The sequence below is a fragment of the Zalophus californianus genome, chromosome 15 (assembly GCF_009762305.2).
Source record: "Zalophus californianus isolate mZalCal1 chromosome 15, mZalCal1.pri.v2, whole genome shotgun sequence".
Lineage (NCBI taxonomy): Eukaryota > Metazoa > Chordata > Mammalia > Carnivora > Otariidae > Zalophus > Zalophus californianus.
The window spans coordinates 73,535,838-73,556,451 of NC_045609.1; the positions used below are offsets into that span (position 1 = coordinate 73,535,838).

Below are 20,614 nucleotides of genomic sequence, written 5' to 3' on the forward strand. Positions count from 1 at the left end.
AAGAGGAAAATGTCAGTGTTTGAGTCACTTATGTCTCCAGGAAGATTTAAGTACCCCTTCAAGATCTTTAAAATTATTGTCACAAACTACTTAAATGTTCAACATGAACTTCTTATACACTAAATGTAAAAGCTAACTGGATTATGTTGCATTTAGAATTTCTTAACCTAGAAGCTAGTATATTGTGGTTCAAAAATGAATCTTGAGCTTTGTATTGATTCCCAGAATCAGGGAGAAAAAAAAAATACTTCTTTAGTAAATTAATTCTTAAGAGGAGGGAAACGCTACTGAAGGATTGATCTGAGCTTTATTGTAACAAGAGCCTCCAGTGATAAATTACCGGCACACAGGCAGGAGTCGATGTGTCATTTCTATTGTAATCAGCTGCTTTTATATTTCCACTCATCAAGGTTGACTTGATCATATTGTGCATGTCTGGGACGTCAAAGGCATTCATTTGCTGTTCTTCTTGAAAGCAGGACAAGTATTTCTCTGACAACTTAGACCTCTAACTTGAGGAAGTAATGTATTCCACAATATGACTGTGAGGGTATTCTATGGGGGGAACATTTTTTTTCTAGCACATGTTTCAAAATTTGAAATTATCCAGTTTCCCATTTTCACTCTTTGAGGAGTAATATGTATTAAATATCCATTCTGGGGATCCAGCTTTTAAATGACCTTTTCAGTACTCATCCTTTTGCTCATTTTGATTTGCTCAGATAAATTACAACCACCTGGCCTTTTGTATTAAAGAAGGTTACATACAAAATTGACCTTTTGATACTTATTGGGAGAGTTAGGTTCATTGTATTTGAGATTAACTGCTGTTGCTGTTTTCTTGGTTATGTCTTAAATAACTTTATATGAGGATGGTAAGACCTATTTTTTTTTGCCCACTTGTTTTGAGCTATTTCTAACACCATAAGAATGGACTCTGAACGATACAAAAAGAAATTATGTTTTAAAAAATAATAAATATGATTTCTTTAGATCATATGGTGTCTGATGATTTATATATGTTATTGCAATTTCTCTTAACCTTGATAAAGCCAAAATTATCCTTTGACCATTCTGCTCCTTGCCGCGTCGCTTAATAAGACTCAGACTTCTGTCTGTTTCTTGAGTACTTAAAGCTCAGACTTGCCTCCAGAACTTTGCAGTTGCTGTTCCCTCTGCCTGAAATGACCTTTTCTGGCTTCCTTTGTTCCATTGACTTAATATTCTACTTCTTCCTCTACATTTTCTTGGACTCCGTGTAGTTAGGGTGGGCCATGTGACTATGGACCATGATGTATGTCACTTCTTGTCTGAGGCACTGTAAAGTCCATACAGGATCCACTAGCCTTTCTGTCTTTACACCCAAGGAATCCTTGGGTTGAAATGCAGAGCCTCAAGACTGAAGCAGTCTCTATTACTGGGTTACCAGATGGGAAGTTACCTAGATCTGTAGAAGATTTTGTGTGAACAAGAATTAGATTTTTCTAAACTACTGAGATTTTGGGTATGCATGCATATCCTGAGTGTATTCAAGGTTTTAGGTTAAATGATGACATTTCTTAGGACACCTTCTGTAATCATCCTACTTAAAGCACTTTCTCCCTCTGCTATCCCTTTCTCCTAATCATTATATCTTTTCTGCAGTGATTTTCTGGTAATATTTTATTTAAGTATACGTTGAACAAACAAGACTTCTCTATGCTGTTAGTAATGATTTTTAAGTGCCTAGAGTAATCTTTAAAATTGGATATCAGCATTTTATTTTTGACTTTTGGTTTTAATGTCAAGAAGTACAAACAAACCAAAACAAAATACTGCCTTGCAAAGGTCCATTGTATTTCCTATTAATCACTGGAAAGGATGGTCTGATATCAAGCAATAGCTGAGTTTTTAACTCTTCTACAGAAATCCATTCTGTATGATTTCTTTCATTCAGAAGTGAGGTCATCTTTGGCAAAGTCTATATCAATGATGCCATCTATGTCACAAAGAATTGATTAAGAATCCAAATTTTAGAATTTCCTGAAGTAACCTTCAAAATTCTGCAATATTTTTATGTTTCTTGAAGTTTTTGCCCACTAAGAAATAGGTAAGGCTTTGTTACTTTTAAATCCAGGCTACATAAGTACTTCATCCAACATCAGAATATTACCCAGTTGTCTGCCCCCAGTCTCCTGGTAGATGGTCTAGAAGAGTCCCTGATATGGTTTTTTTAATATCATATAAAAGCTTGCTGAATAGAATCAAAAGAGGCATTTTTTATATATATATTCCTAGAGAAGTGTCTGGTACACACTAGGAGCTGAGTAAAAATTCTTTTTCAATGAATGAATGATCACAGCCAAAGTTATTTACTAAGTAGATGAGGATACGAATGAACTCTCTATCAAATGGTTCTAAGAACAGCCTTTTACAAAGGAAGGAAGGAGGGAGGGAAAGAAGGGAGGGAGGGAGGGAGGAGGGAAAAGAGAGAAAGGGGAATGGAGGGGAGGGGAAGGGAAGGAAAGAAAAAAAATTCTGATCAGAATTTTAGTTTAAAATCTTTTGGAATGCCAAATAAAAAGGAACTTCAGAATCAGCTTTTGTGCCTTAATGAAATTTCTTGACAAGGCAGAAGGACTTTACTGAGAATTATTATCTTATTGCTGATGCATGAAGAGATGACATACAGTCATACTATTTTTTTATTTTATTTTATTACGTTATGTTAATCACCATACATTACATCATTAGTTTTTGATGCATTGTTCCATGATTCATTTTTGCATATATAAAACCCAGTGCACCATTCAATATGTGTCCTCTTTAATACCTATCACCAGGCTAACCCATCCCCCGACCCTCCTCCTCTCTAGAACCCTCAATTTGTTTCTCAGAGTTCATAGTCTCTCATGGTTTGTCTCCCTCTCCAATTCCCCCCCTTCATTTTCCCCTTCCAACTACCTTTTTTTTTTTTTTTTAACATATAATGTATTATTTGTTTCAAAGGTACAGGCTATGATTCATCAGTCTTACACAATTCACAGCGCTCACCATAGCACATACCCTCCCCAATGTCTATCACCCAACCACCCCATCCCTCCCACCCCCACCACTCCAGCAACCCTCAGTTTGTCTCCTGAGATTAAGAATTCCTCATATCAGTGAGATCATATGATACATGTCTTTCTCTGATTGACTTATTTCGCTCAGCATAATACCCTCCAGTTCTAGCCATGTTGCTGCAAACAGCAAGATTTCGGGTTTTTTTGATGGCTGCATAATATTCCATTGTAGATACATACCACAACTTCTTTATCCATTCATCTATTGATGGATATCCTGGCACTTTCCATAGTTTGGCTATTGTGGACATTGCTGCTATAAATATGGGGTGCAGGTACCCCTTCGGATCACTACATTTGTATCTTTGGGGTAAATACCCAGTAGTGAAATTGCTGGGTCGTATGGTAGTTCTATTTTCAACTTTTTGAGGACCTCCATACTGTTTTCCAGAGTGGGTACACCAGCTTGCATTCCCACCAACAGTGTAGGAGGGTTCCCCTTTCTCCGCGTCCCCACCAACATCTGTTGTTTCCTGACTTGTTAATTTTAGCCATTCTGACTGGTGTGAGGTGGTATCTCATTGAGGTTTTGATTTGGATTTCCCTGATGCCGAGCGATGTTGAGCACTTTTTCATGTGTCTGTTGGCCATTTGGATGTCTTCTTTGGAAAAATGTCTGTTCATGTCTTCTGCCCAATTCTTGATTGGATTGATTTTTCCTTGGGTGTTGAGTTTGGTAAGTTCTTTATAGATTTTGGATACTAGCCCTTTATCTGATATGTCACTTGCAAATATCTTCTCCCATTCTGTGGGTTGTCTTTTGGTTTTGTGGACTGTTTCCTTTGCTGTACAAAAGCTTTTTATCTTGATGTTTCTAGGAAGAAGGTGTTGCAGCTAAGTTCGAAGAGGTTGCTGCCTGTGTTCTCCTCTAGGATGGACTCCTGTCTCACATTTAGGTCTTTCATCCATTTTGAGTCTATTTCTGTGTGTGTTGTGAGGAAATGGTCCAGTTTCATTCTTCTGCATGTGGCTGTCCAATTTTCCCAACACCATTTGTTGAAGACACTGTCTTTTTTCCATTAGACATTCTTTCCTACTTTGTCAAAGATTAGTTGACCATAGAGTTGAGGATCCATTTCTGGTCTCTCTTCTCTGTTCCATTGATCTATATATCTGTTTTTGCGCCAGTACCATACTGTCTTGACAATGACAGCTTTGTAATAGAGCTTGAAGTCCAGAATTGTGATGCCACCAGCTCTGCTTTTCTTTTTCAACATTCCTCTAGCTATTCAGGGTCTTTTCTGGTTCCATACAAATTTTAGGATTATTTGTTCCAATTCTTTGAAAAAAGTGGATGGTATTTTGATAGGGATTGCTTTAAATGTGTAGATTGCTTTAGGTAGCATTGACATCTTCACAATATTTGTTCTTCCAATCCATGAGCATGGAATATTTTTCCATTTCTCTGTGTCTTCCTCAATTTCTTTCATGAATATTTTATAGTTTTCTGAGTACAGATCCTTTGCCTCTTTGGTTAGATATATTTCTAGTTATCTTATTGTTTTGGGTGCAGTTGTAAATGAGATCGACTCCCTAATTTCTCTTTTTTCTGTTTTATTGTTGGTGTATAGAAATGCCACTAATTTCTGTGCATTGATTTTATCTCCTGCCACTTTGCTGAATTCCTGTATGAGTGCTAGAAATTTTGAGGTGGAGTCTTTTGGGTTTTTCACATTAAGTATCATATCATCTGCAAAGAGTGAGAGTTTCACTTCTTCTTTGCCGATTCAGATGCCTTTTATTTCTTTTTGTTGTCTGATTGCTGTGACTAGGACTTTTCGTACTATGTTGAATAGCAGTGGTGAGAGTGGACATCCCTGCCGTGTTCCTGACCTTAGGGGGAAAGCTCTCAGTTTTTCCCCATTGAGAATGGTGTTTGCTGTGGGTTTTTCATAGATGGCTTTTATGATATTGAGGTATGGACCCTCTATCCCTACACTCTGAAGCATTTTAATCAAGAAAGTTGCTGTACTTTGTCAAATGCTTTTTCTGCATCTATTGAGAGGATCATATGGTTCTTGTTCTTCTTTTATTAATGTATTGTGTCACATTGATTGATTTGCGGATATTGAACCAACCTTGCAGCCCAGGAATAAATCCCAGTTGGTCGTGGTGAATAATCCTTTTAATGTACTGTTGGATCCTATTGGTTAGTATTTTGGTGAGAATTTTTCCATCCATGTTCATCAGAGATATTGGTCTGTAATTCTCCTTTTTGATGGGGTCTTTGTCTGGTTTTGGGATCAAAGTAATGGTGGCCTCATAAAACAAGTTTGGAAGTTTTCCTTCCATTTCTATTTTTTGGAACAGTTTCAGAAGAATAGGTATTAATTATTCTTTAAATGTTTGGTAGAATTTCCTGGGAAGCCATCTGGCCCTGGGCTCTTGTTTTTTGGGAGATTTTTGATGACTGCTTCAATTTCCTTGCTGGTTATCGGTCTGTTCAGGTTTTCTATTTCTTCCTAGTTCAGTTTTGATAGTTTATACATCTCTAGGAATGCACCCATTTCTTCCAGGTAATCTAATTTGCTGGCATAGAGTTGCTCATAATATGTTCTTAGAATTGTTTGTATTTCTTTGGTGTTGATTGTGATCTCTCCTCTTTCATTCATGATTTTATTTATTTGGGTCCTTACTCTTTTCTTTCTGATAAGTCTGTCCAGGCGTTTATCAATCTTATTAATTCTTTCAGAGAACCAGATCCTAGTTTTGTTGATCTGTTCTACTGTTCTTTTGGTTTCTATTTCATTGATTTCTATTCCAATCTTTACTATTTCTCTTCTCCTGCTGGATTTAGGCTTTATTTGCTGTTCTTTCTCCAGCTCCTTTAGTTGTAGGGTTAGGTTGTGTATTTGAGACCTTCCTTGTTTCTTGAGAAGGGCTTGTATTGCTATATACTTTCTTCTTAGGACCGCCTTTGCTGCATCCCAAAGATTATGAACTGTTGTGTTTTCATTTTCATTTGTTTCCACGAATTTTTTAATTCTTCTTTAATTTCCTGGTTGACCCATCCATTCTTTAGTAGGATGCTCTTTAGCCTCCATGTATTTGAGTTCTTTCTGACTACTCTTGTGATTGAGTTCTAGTTTAAAGCACTGTGGTCTGAAAATATGCAGGGAATGGTCCCAATCTTTTGGTACCAGTTGAGACCTGACTTGTGACCCAGGATGTGATCTATTCTGGAGAATGTTCCATGGGCACTAGAAAAGAATGTGTATTCTGTTGCTTTGGGTTGGAATGTTCTGAATATATCTGTGAAGTCCATTTGGTCCAGGGTGTCATTTAAAGTCTTTATTTCCTTGTTGCTCTTTTGCTTAGATGATCTGCCCATTTCAGTGAGGGGTGTGTCAAAGTCCCCCACTATTACTGTATTGTTGTTGATGTGTTTCTTTGCCTTTGTTATTAATTGGCTTCTATAAGTGGCTGCTCCCATTTTAGGGGCATAGATATTTACAATTGTTAGATCTTCTTGTTGGATAGATGCTTTAGGTAGGATATAGTTCCTCATCTCTTAATACAGTCTTTGTTTTAAAATCTAATTTGTCTGATATAAGGATTGCCACCCCAGCTTTCTTTTGATGTCCATTAGCATGGTAAGTGTTTTTCTGCCCCTTCACTTTCAATGTGGGGGTGTCTTTGGGTCTAAAAGGAATCTCTTGCAGACAGCATATCGATGGGTCTTGTTTTTAATCCAATCTGATAGCCTGTGTCTTTTGATTGGGGCGTTTAGCCCATTTACATTCAGGGTAACTATTGAAAGATATGAATTTAGTGCCATTGTATTGCCTGTAAGGTGTCTGTTACTGTATATTGTCTCTGTTCCTTTTCTGGTTTATGTTGCTTTTAGGCTCTCTCTTTGCTTAGAGGACCCCTTTCAATATTTCTTGTAGGATTGGTTTTGTGTTTGCAAATTCGTTTAGTTTTTGTTTGTCCTGGAAGCTTTTTATCTCTCCATTTCCAATGACAGCCTAGCTGGATATAGTATTCTTGGCTGCATATTTTTCTCGTTTAGTGCTCTGAAGATATCATGACAGTCCTTTCTGGCCTGCCAGGCCTCTGTAGATAGGTCTGTTGCCAATCTAATGTTTCTATCATTGTAGGTTACAGACCTCTTGTCCCGAGCTGCTTTCAGGATTTTCTCTTTGTCTCTGAGACGTGTAAGTTTTACTATTAGATGTTGGGATGTTGACCTATTTTTATTGATTTTGAGGGTTGTTCTCTGTGCCTCCTGGATTTTGATGCCTGTTTCCTTCCCCAAATTAGGGAAGTTCTCTGCTATAATTTGCTCCAATATACCTTCTGCCCCCCTCTCTCTTTCTTCTTCTTCTGGGATCCCAATTATTCTAATATTGTTTTGTTTTATGGTATCACTTATCTCTCGAAGTCTGCCATCTACATCCAGTAGTTGTTTATCTCTCTTTTTCTCAGCTTCTTTATTCTCCATCATTTGGTCTTCTATATCTTCTATATCACTAATTCTCTTTTCTGTCTTATTTATCCTAACAGTTAGAGCTTCCATTTTGATTGCACCTCATTAATAGACTTTTTGATTTCAACTTGGTTAGATTTTAGTTCTTTTATTTCTCCAGAAAGCGTTTCTCTAGTATTTTCTATGCTTTTTTCAAGCCCAGCTAGTATCTTTATAATCGTCATTCTGAACTGTAGTTCCAAAATCTTACTAATGTTCATATTGATTAGGTCCCTGGCAATCGGTACTGCCTCTTGTTCTTTTTTTGAGGTGATTTTTTCTGTCTTGTCATATTGTCCAGAGGAGAATAAATGAATGAGAGAACAAAATGCTAAAAGGGTAACAAGGACCCCAGAGAAATATACACTAAACAAATCAGAAGAGACCTGAAACCAGAGGAAAATAAAGAAAAAAGAAAAAAAAATATGATCAAATATGATCCGGCTGGTTTATAGATCAGTACCACACACTAGATTTTGGGTGTATTTTGGTCTGTTAGAATAAACTGCCTCCCAAAATTTTAAGGAAAGAAAAACTTATATATGTACAGAAATAAGTGTAAATATCATGAAGGGATGGAATATGACTGTAAAGATGAAAATTATAAAAGATATTATAAAAGGAATTGATAAGATAAGAAGTTGGTTGAAAAAAGAAAGAAGAGAAGTTTTAAAAAAAAAGGGGGGAGATAATGTGATCAAGCAGGAGACTAGAATAAAGACATACACTCAAGATTTAGGGTATATTTTGGTCTGTTAGAAGAAACTGTATCCCAAAATTTTAAAGGGAGAACAACTTATATATATTTACCAAAAACAAGGTTAACTACAATGAAGTGATGGAAAATGACTCTAAAAGTGAAAAATAAAAAAGATTTTTAAAAAAAGGGATTGATAAGATGTAGGTTGAAAAGGGGAAAAAGAAAAATTAAAAAAAATAATAAAAAAAACTAAAAAAATTAACTTTGAAAGACTAAAGAATCATGGGGAAAAAAGCCATGAATTCTGTGTGCTTTATTCCCCTAGAGCTGGAGGTCTGCCATTCTCATGGATCAGTAAACTTGGTCTTGGCTGGCAGTTCTTGCTGGCAGTTCTTCTGGGGGAGGGGCCTGTTGCCGTGGTTCCCAAATGTCTTTGCCGGAGGCAGAATTGCCCCACCCTTGTCGGTCCGGGCTAAGTAATCTGCTTGGGTTTGCTCTCAGGAGCTTTTGTTCCCTGCAGGCTTTCCCTACAACTTTGGAGGACAAGAGTGAAAATGGCAGCCTCCCAATCTCTGCTCTGGAGGAGCCGAGAACTCGCGGCCCCACTCCTCAGTGAGCCCCCAGAGAAAATCAGTCAATTACTTCTGTCTCCTCAGTCTCTGGCCACACTCCGTGCTCACCCAGCAGGTGACCAAGCATTTCTATCTCTGGCACATGACCCCGTTTGGAGTCTCCAAACCCAGCAGATCCCTGCGGTGCGCTCCCGCGCCGCTCCTCCTGGGGGAGGAAGAGGAGTCTCCCCGGATCTGCTGCTTGTTGGGTCCCTGCTGGAGGAGCAGTGGCCCGACTGTGCCCCGATTATGGTTTATAGCAACCCTGAGCTGAGAGCCCACTCCTCGGCTCTGTCTTTGTAGGCAGCTTCCCTGGTCTGATACCTGGGAGCTCTGCCACACTCAGACACCTCTAGTCTTTCTGTGACCCTGAGGGTCCTGAGACCACACTGTCCCAGCGATGGTTCCACCCCCTGCTTAGCCACTGGAGCGATGTCCCTCAGCAGAAGAGACTTCTAAAAGTTCTGATTTTGTGCTCCGCTGGTCTGTCACTTGCCGGTAGCGGCCAACAGAGGCCCCCTCCCCCGCCATCTATCCTTCCGAATATCACCTTGGATTCACTTCTCCGCACGTCCTACCTTCCAGAAGGTGGTCGCTTTTCTGTTCAGAGAGTTGCTGCCATTCTTTTCTTTGATCTCCTGTTGAGTTTGTAGGTGTTCAGAATGGTTTGATCCCTATGCAGCTGAATTCCTGAGACCAGACAGAATTTAGGTCTCCTACACCTCTGCCATCTTGCCCCTCCCCCCATGTCATGCTTCATTTTTCATTGGTGAATTAAATAAAATATGTCGCTCACTATAAGATAAAAAGAAATATATGAAGGCATATCATCTGCATTATCAAAGTGTTGCATGGAAAATTGACTGTTACTATTAAGATACAAATGATTTTCTTTTGAAAAAGTGTTCACAAGATGAAATTCTTTATTCATGTAGTCAACAGCCACACACAGTTGATGAAAACCAGGAATTGGCTATGCTGGAACAAGTTAGTATTTCACTTAGACTACAGAGAAATGATGAAGCTACCGATTCTATCCTAACTTACTAACTTACTAACTTCTATCCTAACTTATTTAACTTAAATGTTAAAAGAAATGTTAGCAAATATTAGCAATTTCTGGAGTCGATGTGATAATTGGATAGAAATATTATTTCAGTTTTCTTTGTTTTCTCCACAGCAACACCAGCTTGATCTTTCTAAACAGAGTGGTTCTCCCAAGGTCTATCCAATGATACAAAGCTTAACTGATTTGATGAGCAACCTTGTGGGTACTTTAAGATATAGCTTTTATAGCAAGAAAAAAAATCAAATTTTGGTAAAGGTCTAACCCTTTTAGGTTAAACCTACTTTCCATGCAGACTTACAGTGATTGATATATAGAGACTGTTGTCAGGTGCTCTTTCCATTTTCTTGGCTTCAAACTTCAACTGGGAAGAATTGTGCCATGTAAGAAGTACAGTTTTGGCTCCCATGATGTTAAATTAAGAATGCATAATCATGAATACATAAGGATAAGGAAGATCTGTCATACTGTCTTTTCTTTGACATTGCCTAAATTAACCTAAACAAAGACAGTCCATACTTAAATGCCCCTACTTGTAAAAGTGAGATATATTTTCTTTAACTCCTGTTAGTAGAGAGCTTTGAAGAACTTATTATATGCAAATGATGGTGATACTATCAGGCCATACAGTTTGGGCCACTCTGCTCCTGATAATATGGACAATTTTTAGAGCTCCATGAGAATTATACTACATGGAAGCTATAAGCTATCTAAAATTAGTATGTAAGGGGGCACCTGGGTGGCTCAGTCAGTTAAGCGTCTGATTCTTGATTTCAGTGCAGGTCATGATCCCAGGGTTGTGAGATCAAGCCCCGCATCAGGCTCTGTGCTGGGTGCGGAGCCTGCTTAAGATTCTTTCTCTCTGCCCTTCCCCCCTCAAAAAACAAAATAAAATAAAGTAAAATATAGTAAGTATGTAAGGCTGATATGGAGACAAAATCATTCAGTCTAGAATATAGATGATATTGCACAAAGAACCTCATAAACACCAAAGTTTAAGAACCACTAAGCTAGATGAAGAAATAAAAGGAAACTTTAGAAATAGATGTTTGAGCTTTTGAACCCATTCTGCTTTTAAGAAATATATCAAAGTTCTTATCTAACAAATAGGGATGTGCAGAGAATTCTAAAGTAGTCTTGCTTGCTTTCATTTTTCTGTTTTATTTTTAAGCATTAATATATGTTGAAAGATATGTCTGTTGAAAGAATTTAAGAAAATAATGGAGTTACATTCTGGTTCTGGATGAGGGGCAATTAGCTTCTAAAGAAAGTAGTAAGTTAAATTATTGAATCCATTGAAATTGCAAAGAAAAACTTTTTTGAAGAAAAGTGTCATCTATTAGTGCATAGATTTTCTGGTACTCATCTATGTATTGTTTGGAGGTCTATTGTCTACAGATTGAAGAATTTGTGGCCTAGAGGATCTCTAAGTTCCTTTTCAGGTCTAAGAATCTATGAAAACTATGCCTTAGTCATACCAATTATATGCACAGTGTTATCAAAATGGCAACAAAGACCTTTATTTGCTGGCATTATTTAATCCTTATCTTGGCCTTTTATGTATGAGTTTTAGCTGTAATTTAAGTGTGAGTTATGACATATTTACTCTGAATTATCATATGTATAATTTTATACATATTCACATATACACTTTCATGCAGAGATCGACATGCATATATATAAACATGTGTATATTTATAAGCCAATATAACCTATTAGCATTGTAGAGGAAATATTGAACTTTATATTTGGGAACACTTAGAAACATTTTCCATTTTTGTTCTCTTCTTCCTCTGTCTGGTCACAAGTTTGATGATAGTAAAGGTAGGTTTTATTTTTGTCACCTTATTACTCAAACATCCCTGTGTACCTGAACAATCTACCTGAAAAATCTGCTATGGCCACTTGACAACTGAAGACATTTTGCCTAAAATAATGAAGAAAATCTGAGTAAACTTAAGGTTTAGTGGGATCTTCTGACTGATGAAATCCCTTCTGGATGGTCACTGAAGTTTATTTTGCAAGTTAATACAAATTTGCAAAAATACCAATTCAAAAATCACTGGAAGTGAACACTTTCAGTAAACTAGGTGAATACGTGTTAAGAAGCCCTTAGAAAATTTTTATTTTTAAATAAACAACTATTTCAAGAGTAACATAGTCCCAATAGGTCAAAGATCGCAGAAGCCTAGAGAAAAGTAATTAAAGTAATCTGAACAAAGATGTTATGCCAGGCCACTCCGAAAAAATGCTAATATAAGTTTCAAACCAGAAGACTGGGAAGCCAAAGATTCCCAGCATTCTGAATAAGAGTTTGAGACTTGTGTCTTGCAAATTCAGTTTGATAAAATGCTAGAATATCATACTTTCCTAATTTCAGGATACGAAAAGTTATTTGCCACTTCTTTTAACTTTCTTGCACCATTCTAATACCAAAAGAACAAAATTGATTGTTCACTTCTGTTGCTCTATGTTAACTGTGTTTGTGTCAATAACAGAAGTACTCTTTTTCATGAAATGTTGCTTAATCTCTAATTCAAACACTTTGTTCATTTTAGTATGTAAGTTCAAGAGTGATGACTAAATCATTTTGATTGTTCCTTTTATGCCTTTTCAAAATCTTAGGAATGTAATGCTATTAAAAATACGAATACATTATGATGAATTTGTGGCAGTTTTTTTTTCATAATTTTTGCAGTATTGCAATAAGGTTAATGAAAAGCAACATGAAACCTGACATTGATTTGTTGGGTCCACAAAATTGTCCCATTCTAAAAAAATAAATATCTGTTTACTTTAGAGGATGAAACTTCTAGAATATCAGGGGACACATACTTTTAAAGGCTTAATCTTAATTAAAATTAGTTTTATCATAACATGCCTTCACTCACATTTGGATGATACAGATTTTTATATTTTAAGTCACTCATTAATTGTTCATTCATCAAATATTACTGACTACCAACTAGCACTGTAGGTAATAAACAACAAATAAAAATAGATTTTTTTCCTTAAGGAAGAATTTCAGAAAAGCCTAAAGATATAAAGAGATAGTACTATACTAATTAGTAAATAATTCATAGGTGAGATGATCACTTCAAACTTGGGGTGGAGTAGAAGGACCTTTGGAAGTGGGGGGGGAAAGATGGATAGGACCTAGTTATAGGAGGAAGGAGACATGAAGACAATTGGGGACAGTTAGTTACTGTTCTTTTCTGTGTATGTGTGTTTAAAGATTATTATCCTAAAATCTATTAGAGAGTTGTATGCTTTTTTGCTGGAAAGGTGGTTAGTATGAACTTTGAAGAATGATACAGTATCTGAAGTAGTAGTATTGAGTGGAAAAATTATCATATATACATTTGCTAGCGTCAGTGATTATTCCTGGTTGCCATATTTAAACCAGGATTTTCATATTATTTTTAATTTCACGGTTTGTTTTGTAAGACATTTTGAATAATAAAATAGTTTATTATAGACACCAAACATGACACTAAGAACATCTCTTTAATTTTTAAATTTTCTTCACAACAGTGTTTATGGCAGCATGATTATAATCTATTGTGTTATGGTCAATTTGTTCTTTTGGCCTTATCTTTATGCTGAATAATTGGCAATAACAGATTAGTAATAAAACAGATCATCTGTTTTATGGCTTCTTATTGCTGTACAAAATGTTAAACTTCATTTTATATAAAAATCACAATCACAAAATTTATTAAATTTCAAAAGTTCTTAAGAAAGTACTTTATATTTCCCCCTAATTTGTAGGTTGAGGTTTTATCATTCTTAGTCACAAAGAGCAGAAAGCATTTCCAAGTCTAATTTCATTTTACCACAATCATGACATCTTCCAACCATCTCATAAATTTGCAACATTTGTTAAAAGGGAGAGTAGTGGAGTAAAATGTGTCACTAGTGCTGAAGAAAATGGGCCTGTGGTAATTAGTGTGCCACCTTCAAAGACAAAATGAGTGCTTGAAATTTAACATAATAATTGTACCAATGAACAGTTACTGAGTGCTCACCATGTGCCAAGTGTCTGTGTTGAGCTGTCCAAGGGCATTATCTCTTCAGCGCCTCATCCCTTATGATATTATTGTTATTCCCATTTTATGGAGAGAAATAATAAGTGTTAGAAAGGTCTGAGTAATTTTATTACGGTCCAAGAGTTTGTGGATGGAGTAGCTGGGATTCAAAACGAGTCCTCTGGGGTACAGGTGTAGGTATTAATATCCCAACTATATAAATGAGAAAAACTGAGGCTTAGAGAGGTCTAAATAATTTGGTTAAGCTCAAATAGCTAATAAGTGAAAAAACTGGTCCTTTTCATTCCAGCGTCTGGCTATATTGCCTATCAGATAAACTTTGACAAAATTTAACTCACAAGCATGTCATTTACATCTTCTTTGTTCTGACACAGAAGGGACTAAATTCAGGAAGGAATGCATACAGATGTTACCTGGGAAGAGGGGGGACAATTGGTAAGCATATGGCTGAGAGCCAGAAACTAGTAGCAAAGAGAATCTCACTTTATTCCACTTTATTATTTTAGGGCCATCATATTGAAGCAAGAGTGTTTCAGGACGTTTTCTGAGTTTCAGTCAGAATATTTGCATTAATTTTCTTTAAAGTCAGAAACTCAGTGTGTCAGCCAAAGTCCTCAAACTAGTCCTCTACTAAGTGGCCCGGAGTTAATTCGCTTGGCTAATTGCCTATTTGTATCGTTTACTGTACACTACCTTGTGCCCTAATTATTTTTACATTACCATGTCTCGTTTTACGAACTATAGTGTTATGGTCTTGGGCAAGAACAGTGTTTTTCTTCTGATTTGCAAACACTACTGTAGTAGGCATTCGATTCTTAAAAAGTGATGGAAATTCAAAGCTCAGAAGACAGATTGGAATCTTTAAAAATACCTGTGTATTTTTTTAAATGAACAAAAGTATTAGATACTCACTGATTTTTCTTTATTACAAGTGTTGGGTGTCACAATAATACATTATAGTCCAGAGAAATCTATTCTTTGTCAATTTGGAATATTTATAGACTTATATTACAATTTGTGGTATTGAGTATTCATGAATTATATTTTGTAGACCTTTTACTTTTAGATCTAGGGAAAAGGTAAGATAAGGAAATAAAAGCTGTTCTTTTTGTGAAAAATCACAACTATAGAGAACAAACTGAGGGGTTGCTGGAGGGGGAGGTGGGTGGGAGATGGGCTAAATCGGTGATGGGGCCCTTGTGATGAGCACTGGGTGTTATATGTAAGTGATGAATCACTAAATTCTACTCCTGAAACCAATACTGCACTATATGTTAACTTATTTGAATTTAAATAAAAATGTGGAAGAAAAAAAATCTCTTAATTATATGAGATGCCATTTGTAATTTGTGGAGAACTAGTACAAATGAAGAAAAAAAAATTTTTTTTTGAGAGAAGGAGAGAGAGAGGGGTGGGGAGGGGCAGAGGGAGAGGAGGAGAGAAAATCTTAAGCAGGCTCCACCCCTAGCATGGAGTGCAATGCTGGGCTCGATCTAACAACCCTGAGATCATGACCTGAGCCAAAATCAAGAGTCGGACGCTTAACCAACTGAGCCACCCAGGTTCCCCCAGATGAAGAAACTTTTTAATATAAATGTTAGAAAATTGTGTTTAAACCCAAACTGGAATTTACAATTTTCTCATGGTAATTTATACATTACCATAGAAAAGGTAGTTTGTATATTTGTATGTGTGTGTCTGTGTCTATGTGTGGGTCTGTGTGTATATTTTTATCTGAAAGACAAAGAGCATTGTGTCTTCTACACTTAGTATCCCTTGGCATTTGAAGTAACGTTATGTTTGCATTTTGTATAGACAAAATGTTCAGATCTATTGGCCACTCCTAAGAGAGGCACAAACAAGATTCTATTTTCTAGCAGCTGTATTTTTAATTAATTTTGAGGTTATATTAAGTGACTAATTTGGGTAGTTTAGATCATTTACTTTTTACTTTGAATATATTTTTAGTGTGTCTTCATTGCTTCTAAATAAACATATAATTTAAGGACTTAAACTATTACTCAGTAATAATTGTATTATTTCTGTACCATCCATATTGGCATGTGAATGTTCTCTTTTTAATAATGACAAAGCAAGACCTTAAATTATATTTTAGATGCTCATTTCATGAACACTGTCACTGCTGTGTTACAAGTGTTAAAACAAAAGTGTTAAATAATAAACTGCCATCAGGTATTGGCTTTTGTTCCTTCATCATCTAAGAGCGAAATTTATGAATGATGCATCACAGCACGACATACATTTACATTCAAATACCAGTTGTTAACGTTTTAAGTTAATGCCAGTGAATCTTTAAAAATCTCTGTGAATAATGAACCTATTCATTGTGCTCAAGGATTTTGCCTTTTTCAATGATAGGAATTTCTTCTCATTTGAAAGAGTATTTAATTGCATCACTCATCCACTTTTAATATTTAATAATAATTTTATTAGCTGTGTAGAATGAGAAGGGCAAGATTTGCAATATCTACTGCTGGTCATCAATTTTTTTCTTATCATGACTTAATGAATATTATAATTACAAGGAAAGGCAGAAATATAAATTAGGTTGGTAGTTGGCTGGCACTTGCTAGTTTATTGCTTTTAGCTTGGGCAAAGCCCAGAGTAGGCACAAGGAAAAAGAAACAAATATCTGGGGGTGCTGTAGAAGCCCTGGCACAAAATTTTTGCGACTTACTAATCATCTTCATTTAAAATAATGAACACAGGCAGTTTGAATCAAGTTGCAAACACTGTCAGTAACAACTCCTGCTGTTTCCACAGCAGTTGACGGGATCTTGACGACTTCCAAAACTTAGTCTTGGCAGGTGTATTTTTCTTTAATCTTTATCAATGCATTTTGAGACTTTTTATTATCTTTTCTTTAACGCGTTTACTGGTATTAACTTTCAGCTGCAACAAAAGCTGCATTACTTTGAGTGGGAACACTTGGCATTAACCATCGTCATAGTAGCGCCTTTTACTGAAGTAGCACCTCCCACCTTAGGTTTTCAAGATGCTTTTGAGGACATTTCGTTAGGTCTGTGGGATTGAGGTCAGGGGAAAAGTTCTTTGCAGGTACCATGAGTTCAAAGCCTCTGTGGATTTATGACCCAGGCCATGGGGAAAAAACAGTTTTCATTTTAGTGATCTAGCTATAGATAGGTGTTTCCGGTGATTCCTAAGTTTTGAGTACCATTTGTTCAAAATGGAACCAGATCTTGATGAATTTCATGTGTTTTTTAAACTTATTTTAAACAGATCATTTTTAACCCCCTCCAGCAACTGCTTCGAGAACGACAGCAGATGGCCAGCCGTCCGTTTGCTTCCGTTGATGTTGCACTGGAAGTAGGAGCTGAACAAACAGAGTTTCTGCGAGGGCCATTAGAGGTAGGAACTGTGGTGCCAAAAGGGGACCACTGTGATTTGCATATTTATGTTGCTTTTCTAATCTGCATCTGCTTGTGCAGCCAAATACAGTCTGATTATGTGGAGTTGACAAGATTCAGCTACATATGTGATGCCACTTCCAAGGCACATAGTTTTAATAGTGTGACATGAGCTGTAACAAAAGCCACTGGAGAATCTGTTAGTCGAGGCAAGAGTGACAGACTGCTCACCTGGCAGCCTGCAGCTGACAGATAGGAGCTGAAGGAATTTAAGAAACAGGTATGATGGAAAAAACAAAGCACCTATATTTAGTCCTTGGAGTGCCCAACACTTTTAGTTAACAATTAACTTTTATCTTTATTAACGAAGTTGACTATAACAGGTGGGTGGAGATGAGTTGCCCTGTTCATTTTTGAATGTTGAGAATTACAGAATATTGTGAATATTTTTATTTGTGGTAATGGATATATTAGTATATTTTATTGCACATGCAGAAATAGAGTATGGCAAAGGAGAAATCATTATATGCAAGTAAATGTGGTAATGGATTTCCGAAATAAGGCCTGGAATTGTGTCTGAAAATAATAACCCACAGAGAGGAAAAATCCACAGATTGTGATTAATAACTAATCAAAGCATTTTGAGGCATATTAATTTAGTTGTATGCTTATTATTTTTTATTTCTATTTCATGGATGGTAAGACGTTTAAGTAGGAAGAATAAGAAACACTGTAGAGTTGAAAATTGTTTTCCCTTTTTAAAAAAATGCCCTTATGTCACTAATTTCATGTTGCTATTTTCAAATCTTGCTTTTCTTCAAGGAAAGCAAGGAATATAAAAATAGACTCCTCCGAAAACCTAGGTACAAATAGAATTGATTCTGTCTCTAGCATTTTGGTTATTTTGGAAAAAACATTAAACAACTGAATCAGGCTTTGTGGATGCTATCTATCCAAAGAGCCAGTTTTTAAAGGACATTTCTCTGAATCTTTGTGTACTTGAATTTTTACTATTCTAGATCACAGGTTGCCATGGAAGCTTAGAACATTAGGAAATTTTATGTATATCTTCCATTACTCGGGGAGAAATTAGAAGACAGAATGATTAAATGGAGGTTACAGGAAGTGCTCTGATTTCATGTTGGCCGTTTGCCTCACATCACTTTAGTACAAAATCTTTAACAAATAGGAAACTTGCAGTATTTGAATCCAACTTCTTTTTCTCCTCATCTGTTAAAATCATCAAACACTGCAAAAACACAAGTCACAGGAGAGAAATGAATGTAAACGATGCATACATAGTCCACAGGGGAAAGGGACCAGTCAAAGAACTAGAAAACTCACAAACGTAAGGAGCAAATGTAACTCACACACATATGCACCTCCACAGTATGTCAGTTGCTGCTTACTAGTGTTCAAGAATGTATTGTTAGGTGTGTGTGTTCCTAATCATTCCATTTCTTTGTTTTATTTCTTCCAAATTTTATTTCCTTCTTTATCATTGTCATTTTTTTAACATTAAATTTTATTTTGTAGAGTTTAAAGATTTCTACCTCTACTTATTTTTGTTCATGTTTACCTACTAGTCCTTTATGCCTTTGCTTCCGACTTCTCTGTATCCTTTTGTTTTCTAACTATCCCTTGTAGAAATGACTATTCACTTTATTCTCCTATTCGGTAGTCTGTCTTTTGATTAATTGCCTGAAGCTATCTACACTGACAATAATTACTGTGCGCCCAAGGATTATTTTAGCTACTCCATTGTGTGTGCAGGTGTGTGTGTGTGTGTGTGTGTGTGTGTGTGTTGTTCTTGTTGTTACTACCCTTCTTTTTGGTTCTTTTTCCCTGTTTCTCTTGGATAAATTGATTTCCTTCTATTTAAACAGTGTTACATATTCTATTTCTGTTTCTTATGGTTACCCATTACTTACCAAGATTCATAGTGATGGTTATTTTCTCTATCACTTTCTAAAAGCTTATTAATACACATTCCTACCCTGCCTGTCTCAAACAAAATTAATATTTTAGTATGCTCTCAACTCCCTCTGTTCCTCCTACCCTACGTAAATACTGCTTGGAAATTTTAATCCAGATATTATGGGTGTACTTTTTTATTATGGCATATTTAAGTAACAATGAACTATCTTTACCCTTCTTTACTCTTTATATCTAGTTGCTTAATCATGCATTTCTTTCATTTTTCACTATAGTAAATCCTCCAAGCTACTTTTCAAAGAGAAATTTTATGTGGCATGCTCTTTGAGACCTCAAATGCCTATGAATATGTTTCTTTTGTCCTCACATGTAATAACAGTTTAATTAGATATAAAATTCAAAGTTTTCTTCAAAACTTCAAAGGTTTTAATTACTCCCTTGTCTCAAGTCTGATGTCAGTTTTATTCTTTGTCCTTTGTAAATGATCTCCATTTCTGTTTTATAATCTTTCAGAATGTTCTCATTTCTCAATATTCTTAAATTTCTCTCTGATATGTATACATTATCTCATATTTGGCACTCTGTACCCCCTTTAAATCTGCAGCCCTATAACTTTGTATAATTCTGGATAATCTTTGGTTACTATTTCTTTTAATATTTCTTACTGTATTCTGTCTTGGAATTCCCATTAAATACTCTTGATACTTCTTCTATCATCTATATTTCTTAACTTGTCTCTCGTTATTTGTACTCTTTCATCTCTTCCTGATGTGTCTGGGAACATTCCTCAACCTGCCATTCCAGAGTACTGATTTTTTCTTAGAGTGTATCCTTTCTGTTATTTAACCTATTCACTGACTTCATATCAACAGTGATATATTTTGTTTTCAATAGCTGCAATTGTTTTCATAAATGCTTGTGGGTGCTTCATGTTTCAAATACCCTCCCTGATCTTTCTGAAGCCATTCATATTTAATTTAAATACTGTTATGGGCTTTCCTTTATATTTGACTTCCTCTGGTATAGATCATTCCACTTTTCTACTTCTTTCATGGTGCTTACACTCTTCAGAGGTCTCTTTTCTTTTTTTCTATGTACACCTATTTTATTTTAGTTACTAAGATCCACTTAAGAAGAGGGATAAAACCTTAGCTCTTAATTGTACTCTTTCAAGCAATTTAGTGGTTGGGGATGAGGAACCTGCCTGTAGTGTATAATCTGGGTTCAGTCACCACTGCTCATTTGTCATGGATGTCCCTTTCACTAGCAAAAACTTTAAAGTACTTCCTTTC

The 20,614-nt window shown here is 36.0% G+C and overlaps 1 protein-coding gene across 1 annotated transcript in view; it reads left to right on the top strand.

The window, feature by feature from the left end:
- Positions 1-20,614, top strand: part of ATRNL1 (attractin like 1) — an 891,320-nt gene that overhangs the window by 621,104 nt on the left and 249,602 nt on the right. Inside the window, 1 exon segment of the mRNA XM_027596871.2 lies at positions 17,281-17,388. Within this exon segment, the coding sequence (XP_027452672.2) occupies positions 17,281-17,388 (108 nt within the window).